This window comes from Patella vulgata, chromosome 6 (genome assembly GCF_932274485.2).
Source record: "Patella vulgata chromosome 6, xgPatVulg1.2, whole genome shotgun sequence".
NCBI classification, from domain to species: Eukaryota; Metazoa; Mollusca; class Gastropoda; family Patellidae; genus Patella; species Patella vulgata.
In genome coordinates this window covers 22,832,279-22,846,080 of record NC_065884.2, presented here as the reverse complement: position 1 = coordinate 22,846,080, position 13,802 = coordinate 22,832,279, and the positions used below count along the sequence as shown (strand labels likewise).

Here is a 13,802-nt window from a genome sequence, read left to right as displayed (position 1 = left end):
TACAATGAATAGATCACTTGTTAGTAGCTGCAAAGAATGTAATTTTATACAACCTATGATTGTCTCGCAAACATCCAAGTATGATTAATTGGACCGGTCCCAGTAAAGTGGAATAACCCGTAGATTGGCATTAAAATGATGCAACATTTTGCTGTTTATTGAGTTAATGCATTTAAATTCAGAATTTGTACGTACCTATATCAATATTATTGAGAAAGATATTTATTCCCAAAGAGTTTGAAAGGATCAAATTGAAGGCGAAAGCTAATTATTTTCTTGTCATCCAAGTGGCGGATTTATTCATTAGTGGTAAATACGGAAATTGTTGTTGATATGGGGACAGGGAGGAGAGTTCCTGTTTTCGGTATAATTTAATGGTGACTATAAATAGGCTGAGGCAGTTCTGGCTGTATGTATGGCGGTATTGTAGAAAGGTATTTAACTCAACTGAAAAAAAAAAGCGATTTACTGTCTACGATATCACTCTTGGTGGAAGTGGGCGTAAAATTCCAGGAACGCACGCGCAATAGCGATTGGGGAGGATCTGGGGCCACCATATTAACTCTGAGCAAACCAGTGTTAACTGTTAATTGTCACACAATCTAGGATTAAGATTTGTGTATATCTGTGTATTATTAGCTGACAAGTCTTGTATGTGTACTTAAAAATGATATTATCAATCTTATCAAAATTCCCCGTGGGAAATGGCACACATCGACAGATGATTGGCCATAAGGAAGCATCTATTTAAAAAACTGTAAGTGGGACCTGTTTATATTATTAATGTTTTAATGTTCCCAGTAATTGTATTCTCTCTAAATAACACAACTTTTTTTAAATCAAAGTTCTACTTCTATAATGCTGATTTCTCTCATAACTATTTACTGGCGGAAGTGGCAACAAGGTCCTTTGTGGTGTTTCAGAAGCCCTATAACTATACACACAGTGGAATCAACTCAAATGTTATTTATTTAAATTTTGCAGCAACATGGGTACGATGGTTTATTTTCCTTTCTTCCTCTATCTTCTCTCTGCAACGACCACCGGATTTATTTTAAGCGACCGGAATTTGTCACGGGAATTTAAAGTGAAACCATCTCCCTCCATAGAAGGACATTACAAACAGGCAGCAGTAGCTTCTGATACCCAGATATGTTCTCCTATAGGCATGTAAGTCACTCATATAAACAAATCACAATATCAATGTCAGTTGTTATGGGAAACTGTTTTCTGAAACGCCCTTAAAGTGAAGGTTTAAGTCTATTTAATAAAACATCGAACCTTCGATCAAACAGGGCAATCAGAATCCAGCTCAATACAGTATGAAAATGCCATTACGTCTAAAATACGGTTGAAATGGTTTTTCCGTTTATCCTACTTCCCCTTTCAGCTGTGTGCATGAATTGGCCAGCGAGGATTGCAAAAGTAGGATGTTGACAAGAGAGAAAAAAAGAAATTGATAATCCAGAACATATTTATAATATGTATTTCGTTCATGCTAAATGGGCACCCTTTTAATATAGATTTATCTGTGTTGTAGTGATATAATGAAGAATCAAGGAGGAAGTGCTGTGGATGCTACAATTGCAACTCTTTTATGTGTTGGTGTAGCTAATTCTATGAGTACTGGTATTGGCGGAGGTCATTTTATGACAATTTACAAAAAGTAAATTTGTTCCTTTTATAAGTAAATATAGTCTACATTCACATTTTAAAACTTTAAACTCCGGTGGTGATTAGGAAAAAGCAGATTTCATTTGTAAGAGAAGAGATAACCGCGAAATCACCTGGCCCAGTCTTAATTCTTTAAATGTTGTATATTATCCATAGATCATAAGACCAAATGCTGAATATAGCATTTTATTGTTTTAACAGAGATGAGGGTAAGGTATATACTATTATTGCTCGCGAGATGGCACCAGGGGCAGCCTCTAAAGAAATGTTTAAAAACGCATCATCTGAAAAAGGTAAGAAATAGTTTTTCAGTTTAAATAACAGTTTGACGACTTTATTTTTTTTTATATAAACGTGGCCCAATCCGGCGATCGGAATAAACAAACGTATGCTTCATAGTCTAATGAAAAACTGGTTATATTTTATATAAACTATTAATTAGATATTTATTAACAAAACAAGACCATAATCACCTCTCGATGGCATCGGATACTCGAGATTTTAACTAGATTAGAACGGCTTGCCATTTATAAATTTAATTTAAAAATGGGAAGGCGAGGCTAATTCTCGAATAAACCAGTGCCCCGGTTACCACAAAGCACACATCTTGTCAAAACAACAAACATTGATAATGTGGCTCTGAAGTAGTTTGAATGGAATTTTCAATATTTTCATTTTACATTATCTATTTTTGAGCTTTTTTAGCAAAAATGGTCAGTTCATTATCTAAATCTTACATAATGTATATTTAAATTATTTTACGAGAAAATATGCATTAACCTATATATCTTTTCGTTAGTCAAAAAATTGATTTGCTCAAAGTGACACCACTTCAGTTGCCAACAAAATATTTTAAAACGATGCTAGAAATAATGACTTTTAACAAATTTTTCATAAAACTGGAGAGTAATTAACTTTATATCACCACTTACTACCATGCTAAAAGATGTTACATGTATGATCATTTCAACTTGTTTTGGGATAATTTTACCTATCGTTATATCCGAATATATACTCTTCAAAAAAAAAGTAGGGGATATTCAGAAACAATACAAAACTGCGGAAATGCACTGCTGTTTTATTAGAGGTAACCAGTGTATGTTAATAACAGGTCAATTGCCTACACATGAACATAAACAGTCCATATGGGCGGCTTATCTGACGGTCCCATTTCACTTGCAAAGAAATGCACTGTCAAAAGTGAAAATGGACGTTTTTGATTTTTGTCTTAATAATGAGTAATTGCTCTACCAATCCTCAGACATTCAGCAATTCGTCGTGGCATGTTCCTAATCAACCGTCAAATTAAACGTAACACACTAAAGCAAAGATACGCTAAACAGTAAATCTTATGCAAGAACCGACAGGAAAGCAAACATGGATAGGATAAACCAGCAAGTGGCAGATTTCGTCAACCCTTCCTTGTAGTGTCAAATTTTACAATGAACCTCTCCCACGTGTATGGCGCTATTGCGTGTCGCATGTGCAGCTCAGTGGTTCTTTTGGGGCGATAAGTTCTTCATCTGTGAACATACTCTCAAAGCATGTCAAGTGTCCATGACTATTTACCATATCACAACCTGCATAGGTATTTGCATTTCAATATTCCCTACTTTTTTTAAGAGTATATATAACTTATATTCTTCAATAGATATCTGTATATATAATTTGATATTCTAGGGTATATAACTACTATATACAACACACGTTAGTAGTGAAACGACAAAAACTTTGCGTAGAAAAATGATAAATGAAAAATCCCCAAAGACAATGTCATGACCAATGTTTATATTGTATGGCACTCGTTTTCTTTCAGGTGGCTTATCAATAGCCGTGCCTGGAGAATTAATGGGTATGTGGGAAGCCTACAAAATAGGAGGTAAATTACCATGGAAGAATCTATTTACACCCACTATTAAACTGTGTAGAGATGGTATTCCAGTTAGTCCTCCGCTAGCATCAGCCATAGTTAGTGAGGCTCAAAAGACCACCTCGTCCTCTCTAATGTAAATATTAATTGTATTACTTCATTTCATATAATCATTTTTATCGTTTCTCAGTTCGGAAATAGTTGTTATTTAACCTTATTATGTTGGGTTTTTATTGTTCAAAGGAAGTTGATTACAAATCCTGAGACCAACAAACTTTATGTTGTTGGTGAAAAGATGAAACGACCAAGATTAGCTGCTACTTTACAAACAATAGCTGATGAAGGGGTGATGGCTTTTTATCAAGGTTCATTAACAGATGTTATTGTAAGAGAAATACATGATGCAGGTAGGACTCAATTAGTATACTGATTTTCTTTAAATGTGAGATACGACATTCACCTAAAATTTATGGATCTTTATAAACTCACTATATTTTAGATTCGCCTGTTGTGTGATGTGCAAACCCAATATAAGTTTTTGGTCAAATTGTGTAAAACCATTACACCCTATATAATATTGATCAAGTTTCATGATTATTCTCATAATTTGATTATACAATTCTGATTACGACTTTTGTAGTCAGCGAAACTGTAGGAACTTTTTAACCGAAAAGATTGTAACTGGGATATATTGTGACATCTCACCTTGGCATTTGAACATTTTAATGTTTACTGTCAGAATCATGACTCTTGGTTTACATTTCATGCTCAAAATATGACACTTTACCGAATAAAATTGTTTTCAGTTTAATATTTACGACTTTTGATAATACATGTAATTGGCGTAGTTTTTGAACCGGTTTAAAACATACGCGAAATGAATTGTTTGACATAAAAACTAACAGGCGTGAATAAGTTTGGATCGTATTGGATAAAACTTACGTATGTTTTATACTTTTCCTGCAAAGTACGGTTCTTTGTAAATTTTCTCGAATATTCGAGCATAGTGTGTAACAGTGTAAAAGAGATCTACTGATTTTACGGATTATCGTAAAAGACGTTCCATTCTAATTACCATGGGGTTTTTGTCAATAAATGTATATTTCAATGTTTTAGGTGGGATCATAACATCAGATGATTTAAAGAATTATGTTGCAGAAGTAAAAGATCCTGTCTCTATTACTATACATGACAATATCAAGGTTTATTCCCCACCCCCACCATCTAGTGGTGTTGTCTTTCAGTATATATTAAATATACTCGACGGTAAGCTTTAAAAATAATATACCCCACCATCCATTTCAGTGTGTATTAAATATACTTTAGAATCAATATCATAGTACTCGATAGTAAGACATTATAATAAGTATTGACCCAATAACGACCCAAACATAGCAACAATATTAAATTACTAAGGTTAATGATAAAATGTTTAGCTAACATATTAGTCGTTTTTCGTTGTTTGTGTGTGTGTGTGTGGGGAGGGGTCAAGTTTATCTGATTTGATTCTAAAAACAATATTTAAGGTATTTCACTCATGTGTTTTGTTTAGACAACTTTCGAAAAATTCGGCTTATTAAAAGTTAAATTTATAGGAGTTTTCTTTTGTTTTTAAATGTCAATTTCTTATTATATATTAACTTCTTTGTAGACGTTTTCTTGTTTTAAGGGTATGATATGGATGCTAGTACACTGTCTACTGTTGAAAAACAGATATTAACATCGCATCGCACTATAGAAGCCTTCAAATATGCCTACGCTAAACGATCAGCACTGGGAGATCCATCTGTTGAATCAGATCATTTTAAACAGAGAATAAAAGAAGTAGGTAAACTGGGAATTATGTCCTAAATCTTAATCTAAAAAGCTAATAAGATATCATTACAGATACGATATGATTCAAATAATTGATTTTAAAGGAAAAGTTCACACAAGCTTGTTATTTTGCGTAATCAATATTAAACATACATTATGCAAGAGCTAAATCTGCCTATTGTAAGCCTTTTTTTAGGCCTGAAATGTTATCTAAATGATTAATTAGACGTTAATTAACTTATCCAGATGATAATCAACTCTCCATGTCATCGCTATCCTGTGATATTTACAGGATTAGGATCCGATTTGCTGCTCAACTTTCATTCATGATTAAATTATGAAATGGGTAATCGAGACTATATTTTTTATCGCACCGACTTTAGTAATGATGATCGAGGCTAGGCAGAAAATTTAATCGCTAAATTCTCGGTCCAGAGTGTATCAATTTGACTGAAATTGTCAGAAAATTGCCTTTACATTATCTAGTTTTTAACTATTATAGTGAGAACTGCTGGCTCTTTATCTAATCTCTCATAATGTATCTTTAAGTAAATTATTAATAAAAGGCTTACTACAATGGACGGCGCCTCATTCCGAGTCACCAATCAAACCTTAAGAACTGCTGACGTCAGAGTCACTAGCTTATAGATGACATGTCCGAATATGTAGCTTTTGGGTGTTTGAATAAGACCAGCAAAATTGGAAAATAACCTATTTCAAAATCCCCCCTCTCTTCCAGAGGACCAGCTGGAAGCCTGACTTGCGTGGTGAATTATTGGGGCTACACTTAGTTTAGAATTAAAAAGTTTTAAATCAGATGTTTTAATGTATTTTCCGGAGAATGTCTTGTTTACATGAATCTTTCCTTTAAGGTCTATAAATGTCTTAACATGAAACAGCATGCAAAATAAATTGTTTTTCTTTATTCAAACGGCAATACTACCGCTGATAAGAATTACGATTAATGTTATTCATTTATTTAGTCTTACATTACGTAACGATCAAATTTCAACGAATGGTTTCACTTGAAATGAAATGAAATGAAATGAATTGGGATTTAGCGTCCTACTGCTCTGTTCCGACTGGGCTAATGAAGACGGGCATACGCCATACAGTGGGCTATGAGGGAAATTTTGCCCGGACAGCGGCACTACGGCCTGCTCTTATACCGAATTCCACCTCCCAAGACATCCTTTACGTGCACGCCAACCGTTTTTCGTGCCATCCTAGCGACTATATGTTGTTCCTTGCCAGGCCCTCTGTTCTGCATCACTGAAACGGGGGAACCACGTTGGAAAATCCCGATGAACTTTCTCTGCCAAGGTTTCACTTAAACTATAATCCTGCCTGCATTGACTTTTATTCCAAAGCCATTTTTCGGCTGTATGGTAACACTTTGGTCTTTTTTATTGTTTTAAGTGAGGATTGTGATGGGCGTTGGTCAAAGGAACTTAGATGATCATTCTCATTGCTTAGTAAATATTTATAATGGTGCTTGTTGTTTTTCAGTTGGTAAAAGAAATGACCTCCAAAGACTTTGGTGAGAATATCCGAGCCGAGATATCAGATACAAAGACGTTTAATTTTACTCATTATCACCCCGAGTTTAATTTAACCGAAGATCATGGAACAACTCACCTTTCTGTTCTTGGACCAAAAGGTGATGCAGTAGCTGTTACCAGTACCATCAATCTTTAGTACGTTATGCTACACAATCCTAATAATGTTCAGTCTCTTTGTACGTGGCAAGGAATAGGGTTGTCCCAGTGCTGACATCTATTGCTGTCACTCGATCACACTAAAGCGTTCTTTAATATTACTTTTTTAGACGGAATTCAGTGGATTTTATTTTGTTTGTCTTAATATTCATGGGGGTTATAGAATTCGATACGTTCTTAATAATTATTAACCGTTATAGTTTTGGTTCTGATGTTGTTGGTGATGATACTGGTATTATCTACAACGACGAAATGGATGATTTTTCTACTCCTAATACAACCAACTATTACGGTGTGCCAGCCTCTCCAGCTAATTATATAAAACCAGGAAAGCGTCCTCTGTCATCCACGTGTCCTTCGATTCTGGTTGGTGAAGATGGGCATGTAGTACTTGTTGTGGGAGCTTCAGGGGGAACTAAGATAACGACAGCAGCTTCATTGGTAAGATATACAATTCAGTTATTAACATTAGAACCAAGCTATCGATATATTATGTTTTTGGAATGTATGATAGGCGCATGTAAGTTTCTTTAAACAAATCTGAATAAGCGCAATCCAAGCAATATGCCTACCAAAGTATGCTGAATTCGAAGATGGGCATTAGCTTTCTGGGCTACTAAATGATAAAAGAAAGAGTAAAATACACGGTTTCGTGAATCTCGCCCACCATCCATTCATTTGTGTGGATGTCTGCTTTGGACATGCGACTAATCGATATTTTACTTCAGGTAACAACAAAGACCCTTTGGTTTAAATGGGATGTTAAACAAGCCATAGATTTTCCTAGAATTCACCACCAACTTGTACCTCAGACTACTCAGATAGAGTATCCTTATCCCAAGGTAAGTGATATTCATCTAGATTTCACTATACATTGTATTACTCTAGCTGAATATGTCTACTCTTAAAAATATTGTAATCTTGAGGTCCCGTGTTCGATCTCAGTGTTAGCCGAGAAACTTCATCGGTATTTTCCGGCGTGGTTCTACCTTGTCAGTTGTGCTGAACGAAGGGACTGGCAAGAAAAGCCAGATGTCCTGTGTAAACATTGGCGCGCACGTAAAAGAACCCTAGACTATTGGAATTCGAATAAAAGTAGGCCATAGTACCTACGCTAAACCTCCATTTCCTTTCGTATCCAGATCAGTCATTAATGAATTAAGTAATGATGTTCTCTATAACACTTTCAGGCTGTTGTTGAAGGATTGAAGAAAATAGGTCATAATGTAACAATGATAGCAGGAGGTTCCAATGTACAAGGTATTTTACAGTTAAAACCAGGAACTATAACAGCAAATTGTGATTATCGTAAGGACGGAATACCAGCAGGATATTAATATTATTCTGCATTTTTATTTAATATATAGATTGCGTTTACTCATTTATTTCTGTTTTTTATGACCTGTTTGAGTCATCTCGGGCATATTTATGCAAAATACGAAATTAATCGTATCAGTGTAACATATTGAGAATTTTAATTTGCTCCAAAAGCACCATTACAACAGTTATCACTATTCTATTAGTACAAATGGAACATTCACACAGATCTGTCATTAAGTCAATTGGCGTGGTTTCGATTCCCTACTTGTACGTGAACTAGGAGTAGGGTCGCCTGTCCAACCTCATGGGTTTTCTCCGGGTTCTCCGATTTTCTCCGGGTTCTCCGATTTTCTCCAACACGCAACCGAATTATTAAAATAAAATTGAACCATATGTGACCCATGTGGGCTAAATGAGTCGGAATGCGCAAAGTCTAATATTGGGCTACAGACAAAACACGTGACAATATTGATTTTGGTCTAAATTGAGATAGTCACAAAAATGAGTCTATAAATATACTATCTATCAACCTAAAAGATCAAAATAGCAATAACACATTTTGAAACACCTTTATTTGGACGTTTTGTAAGAGTACCGAATTCATATTTTTTTCCTTTTTCCTAAAATTATCAGCGAATTAGTTATTTTCTTCGCTTGCTATGGGACGATCAGGTAATCCACTTGCGTATTACTTGGCATCGTTGTGAGGCGTTACATCTCTAGTTTATAAATATGACCGAAGTACTACCGGTGATATAATTTTCATCGAGTACAAACGAGTTTAAAAACGTAAACACCCATAGCCTGTTTCTAGTCAGCCCAGCGTAACTCGTTCGCCGATTAGCCCAGACATCCCACGTGGCATATCATAAACTAATCAACTAGGTTCATTGAAAAATAAATCAACTGCCATGGATTAATGAGTAGTTGATTGATAATTGTCTGTGATATACATGAAACCTTTCTCAGGTCATATTTACCCTTGAATAATTATTTGGCATTTCGTTTCGTCTTTAAAAAAAAACAACATTTATTTATATTGATAGTTGAATTTCGTTTACCGTGGCTAATTGGATATTATTGATTCAAATTTTATTATCAGGAAGGTTCGGAAACATTAGAACAACGAAATGATCTAGTTTGTCTCTCTCATAATATATTATATCTGGGGTAAATAATATAATAATAATAATAATAATAATTGATTTATATAACGCCAACAATTCAACTCAGCGAGCTGCTCTCGGGCGCTTTACATGTCCTGCCACGACATCAAATATCCCTGTCTCAGAATTTGCGGCAGACGCCAGCTGGAAAGTCCTCATAAAATGTTCACACGCTAGCCGTGTAGGAAATCGTGGAAAATCCACCAGGTTAGGTAGTCGATCCCTCCCCTTGTTACTTACAGGAGTGATATCAATACCAAAACACTTGACTAGATGACAGACCGTATAATCCAAATAACACACTAGCACTAGCAAGATATATTTATTGATTCAAAATGGTAAGCGTTCAAATGAGTTTATTAAATATATAATCACTTTTTCGACGCCTTAATTTGGTTTATTTCCAAGTAGGCTTTAATTACATTGTGGTGATCTGAAGCCTGGTTTAATGATTTTGTGATTCGCGTCTGCTTCTTATAAGATGATCTGGTAACCTTAACTGAACACATGTGTGTCAGGATGTGATATTAATGTCATATGTTGATATTTATTAAGAACCGCCATAAGCTCTCGGTATGTGAAGGCATTTAATTAATGACACCTGATAAAGATTATATCTAATTCCGTGTTAGTGCAACAGATAACTGCATTAAAACAGGGAATTTGTTCAAATGTAAATGAGGGTATCAAACTTGGCACAAATACTCCTTGGGGACTACTCTTTTACAAAACCCCGTTAGTCACTCTAAAATCCAAGATGGTGGCCATTTTCAAGATGGTCGACTTTCAAGGCAATGAAATATCTTTATTTTTTTGCGATAACGCCACAACAAATTCTTCTATTTTATTGATCCATAACATATATATATTTTAAGTTTCATCTAAAACGTTCAAACATTGAAGGCTCTAGAGGGTCCACAAAATGTCTACAATTCGCATTTCGCATAAACCGTAAGGACCATAACCGTATGATGCAGACCGAAATCGATCTTCCCCAAGATCTTTTGCTTTGGTTAGAAGGGGTTTCAGTTTATGTGGCTGTCTTTGCGATTATGATTAAACATTGCCAAATTTCATTTGGACATTGTTGTTTGAAGTCAGGATTGTCCTACTCCTGTGCAGAAGTTTGGATATTGGAGATTATGGGTAATGATATTATCCGAACTGTCCTTTACTGTAGTGAGAGAGAGAGAAATGGGGTTTAACGTCCACTCGACACAAACTAGGTCATTGCGCGTAGGGGTCTTTAGCAGTGGGAGGAAACCGGAGGACCCGGAGAAAACCCACGAGGTTGGACAGGCGACCCTACTCCTTGCCACGTACAACCGGGGACTCGAAACCGCGCCAGTCGACTCAATGACAGACTTTATGATACAGCGCGCCCACGCTAACCATTCAGCCATCCACCCCCCCCCCCCTTTACTTTAGTATCCCTTAATGTTTGGATATCAATTGCCAAAGCATTACCTATCCCAACTTCTATTACATCGATGGGGTAATGCTGTTTCAATAAATTTCCTTTTAGCCATCTTAGAATCCGGAGGCCTTCATCTATCACAATGCTTCATACTTTTCTAGTTAAAAAATGGTATATTATTTTTTGTATATTATTTATAGTTTTTGGTATCTTTGTCTTTAAAATACATATCCGATCTACAAATCGTTGGTATAAATTGTGAATTTCATATTTAACTCTAAACCATTCATTATTTCTTGAAAATCTGTAACGTCGCCAATTCGTTCATTCCAAATAGAGAATGCATCGTCCAGGAACCGTTTCAAATGATTTTCTAAATATAATTTGTAATACACGTCATATTTAATTTCTACAATTGAGTATAATTTTTCCTCTAGAAATTCCATTGTTAAATCACGTAATTGTGGAGCCGGCTTGGTACCCAATCTGATTAAAATACAGATCTATATTTCCTTTCGTTTTTTATACTTTCGATGGCCTGAACTATTTGAAGATCTGATCAGGGGTCATACGAGCAGCTTTTGGCCCTGTGACGTCAGATTTTTAATTAAATAATCAGCGTTGATGTTCCTACTGGTATACCCACAGTTCCGTGCAACGCGCGCCCAGAACTCGCCGTAACAGACCGTTTCATTTGCTAATCCTTCACATCAATCAGAACGCGGGTTATATAACAACTCTTCCAAAACCTTTAACATAATATACTAGCAGGATACCCGGCTTCGCTCGGGGGTCATAACTCCAAAACCGGAAGTGGTAGACTAACGCCACCTGGCCTATGCTACTCCCCGGTCCGAGCTACCCCTATACCCAAAATTTCAGACTCGGGGCAGACCTAGTGTAGCCGCCAACCCGAACAGACCGGCTTCGCTCGGGGGTCATAACTCCGAAACCGGAAGTGGTAGACTAACGCCACCTGGCCTATATTACTCCCCGGTCCGAGCTACCCCTATACCCCAAATTTCAGACTCGGGGCAGACCTAGTGTAGCCGCCAACCCCGAACAGACTTCGCTCGGGGGTCGTTACTCCAAAACCGGAAGTGGTAGACTAACGCCACCTGGCCTATGTTACTCCTCGGTCAGAGCTACCCCTATACCCCAAATTTCAGACTCGGGGCAGACCTAGTGTAGCCGCCAACCCCGAATAGACCGGCGCTTCGCTCGGGGGTCATAACTCCGAAACCGGAAGTGGTAGACTAACGCCACCTGGCCTATGTAACTCCCCGGTCCGAGCTACCCCTATACCCCAAATTCAGACTCGGGGCATATGTAGCCGCCAACCCCGAACAGACAGATTTCGCTCGGGGGTCATAACTCCGAAACCGGGAGTGGTAGACTAACGCCACCTGGCCTATATTACTCCCCGGTCCGAGTTACCCCTATACCCCAAATTTCAGACTCGGGGCAGACCTAGTGTAGCCGCTAACTCCAAACAGACCGGGGTCGCTCGGGGGTCATAACTCCAAAACCGGAAGTGGTAGACTAACGCCACCTGGCCTATGTTAATCCCCGATCCGAGCTACCCCTATACCCCAAATTTCAGACTCGGGGCAGACCTAGTGTAGCCGCCAACCCCGAACAGACAGACAGACAGACAGACAGACAAACGACAGTCTCAAATATATATATAGATAGATAGATATGTAATTATAAAACGATCAGTTATCTGTTGTATGGCTCAGCAAAATTTAGTCCTCAGATAAACACACTTATTTTCCAAGAAGTTCAATAATTTATCAAAAAGATTTAAATCTCCATAGAATAATTTTTAAGATATTTTCAGCCAAGCACACCATACAATGATCGTATATCCTCTCTCTCTCTCAACTGGTTTCTGAGATTTGGGGTATTAGATGATTGTATCATACCCAACAACAAATACCAAACACTACTTTCAAAATAAATTTCTTACGGTTGAAATATTTTTTAAAATGTCTCTATATTATCCATTATATGTATCCTATGCGATCTATATTTATGTAATTATGTATGTATATATATACTGAATATTTAAACTGTGTACATATATTTAAATCAGAGTGGGGGTTACACATAGACATAGCCTGTTCTCCAATCCAAATCCAGACATTTACTGAATAAAAATATTGATTATAAAAATAAAAATGGGGAGATCGTCTGGTTGGAGAACACTGATGTATTCCACATCCGTGGATCAAAAACATAATGCATAATAACGCTGGGATAGTTCGCAAAACCATTAGGATATTCAGAATTGATTGACCCCGTCACACACCGAAACGTCTTCAATGCTCTGTCATTTGGGAAATTCTGAGATTTGACAACATAAGCCCAAGTCTGGCTTTTTTAAAGTTTATTAAGTTGGCTGCTGGGACAACAGGGGGCGAATGATTAAGATTCCGATGCGGGATGTGAAGGGCACGGAAACCTTGGGAAGTCCCCGAAAACCGACAACTCTTTGACAAAACCATGGACATGTCGTCTCGCCCCTGCCCCGGCCCTTCAACCATCAAGCCATTGAAAAACAAAACCTGATTCGGTCCTGGTTTCTATTCATTTTTCGGCGAAACAGTTTAACATCAGATTTTGTATGGTTGCCCATTGATTGTTAGTACACAAAAGTAACCGAGTTTCTCCAGTTTTTATATTTAACATACCGTTACCCCTTCTGTCATTTCAGAGAGAGAGATGTGGATTAACGTTCACTCGACACAAACTCGAGACCAACATATGGTTCAATTTTATTTCAATAATTCGCTTCCGCGTAGGCGTCTTTAGCAGTG

At 36.9% G+C, this 13,802-nt stretch overlaps 1 protein-coding gene across 1 annotated transcript; it reads left to right on the top strand.

Moving 5' to 3' along the window:
• Nucleotides 1-204: 204 nt before the first annotated feature.
• LOC126825105 (glutathione hydrolase 1 proenzyme) lies at nucleotides 205-10,696 on the top strand. Its single transcript, XM_050554591.2, has 12 exons — nucleotides 205-757; nucleotides 985-1,170; nucleotides 1,541-1,666; nucleotides 1,876-1,967; nucleotides 3,491-3,680; nucleotides 3,788-3,951; nucleotides 4,661-4,810; nucleotides 5,214-5,368; nucleotides 6,869-7,056; nucleotides 7,278-7,518; nucleotides 7,806-7,919; nucleotides 8,268-10,696. Exons 2-12 carry the CDS (start codon nucleotides 989-991, stop codon nucleotides 8,412-8,414), a joined length of 1,749 nt encoding a protein of 582 aa, XP_050410548.2. The 5' UTR covers nucleotides 205-757; nucleotides 985-988; the 3' UTR covers nucleotides 8,415-10,696.
• The last annotated feature ends 3,106 nt before the right edge of the window (nucleotides 10,697-13,802 follow it).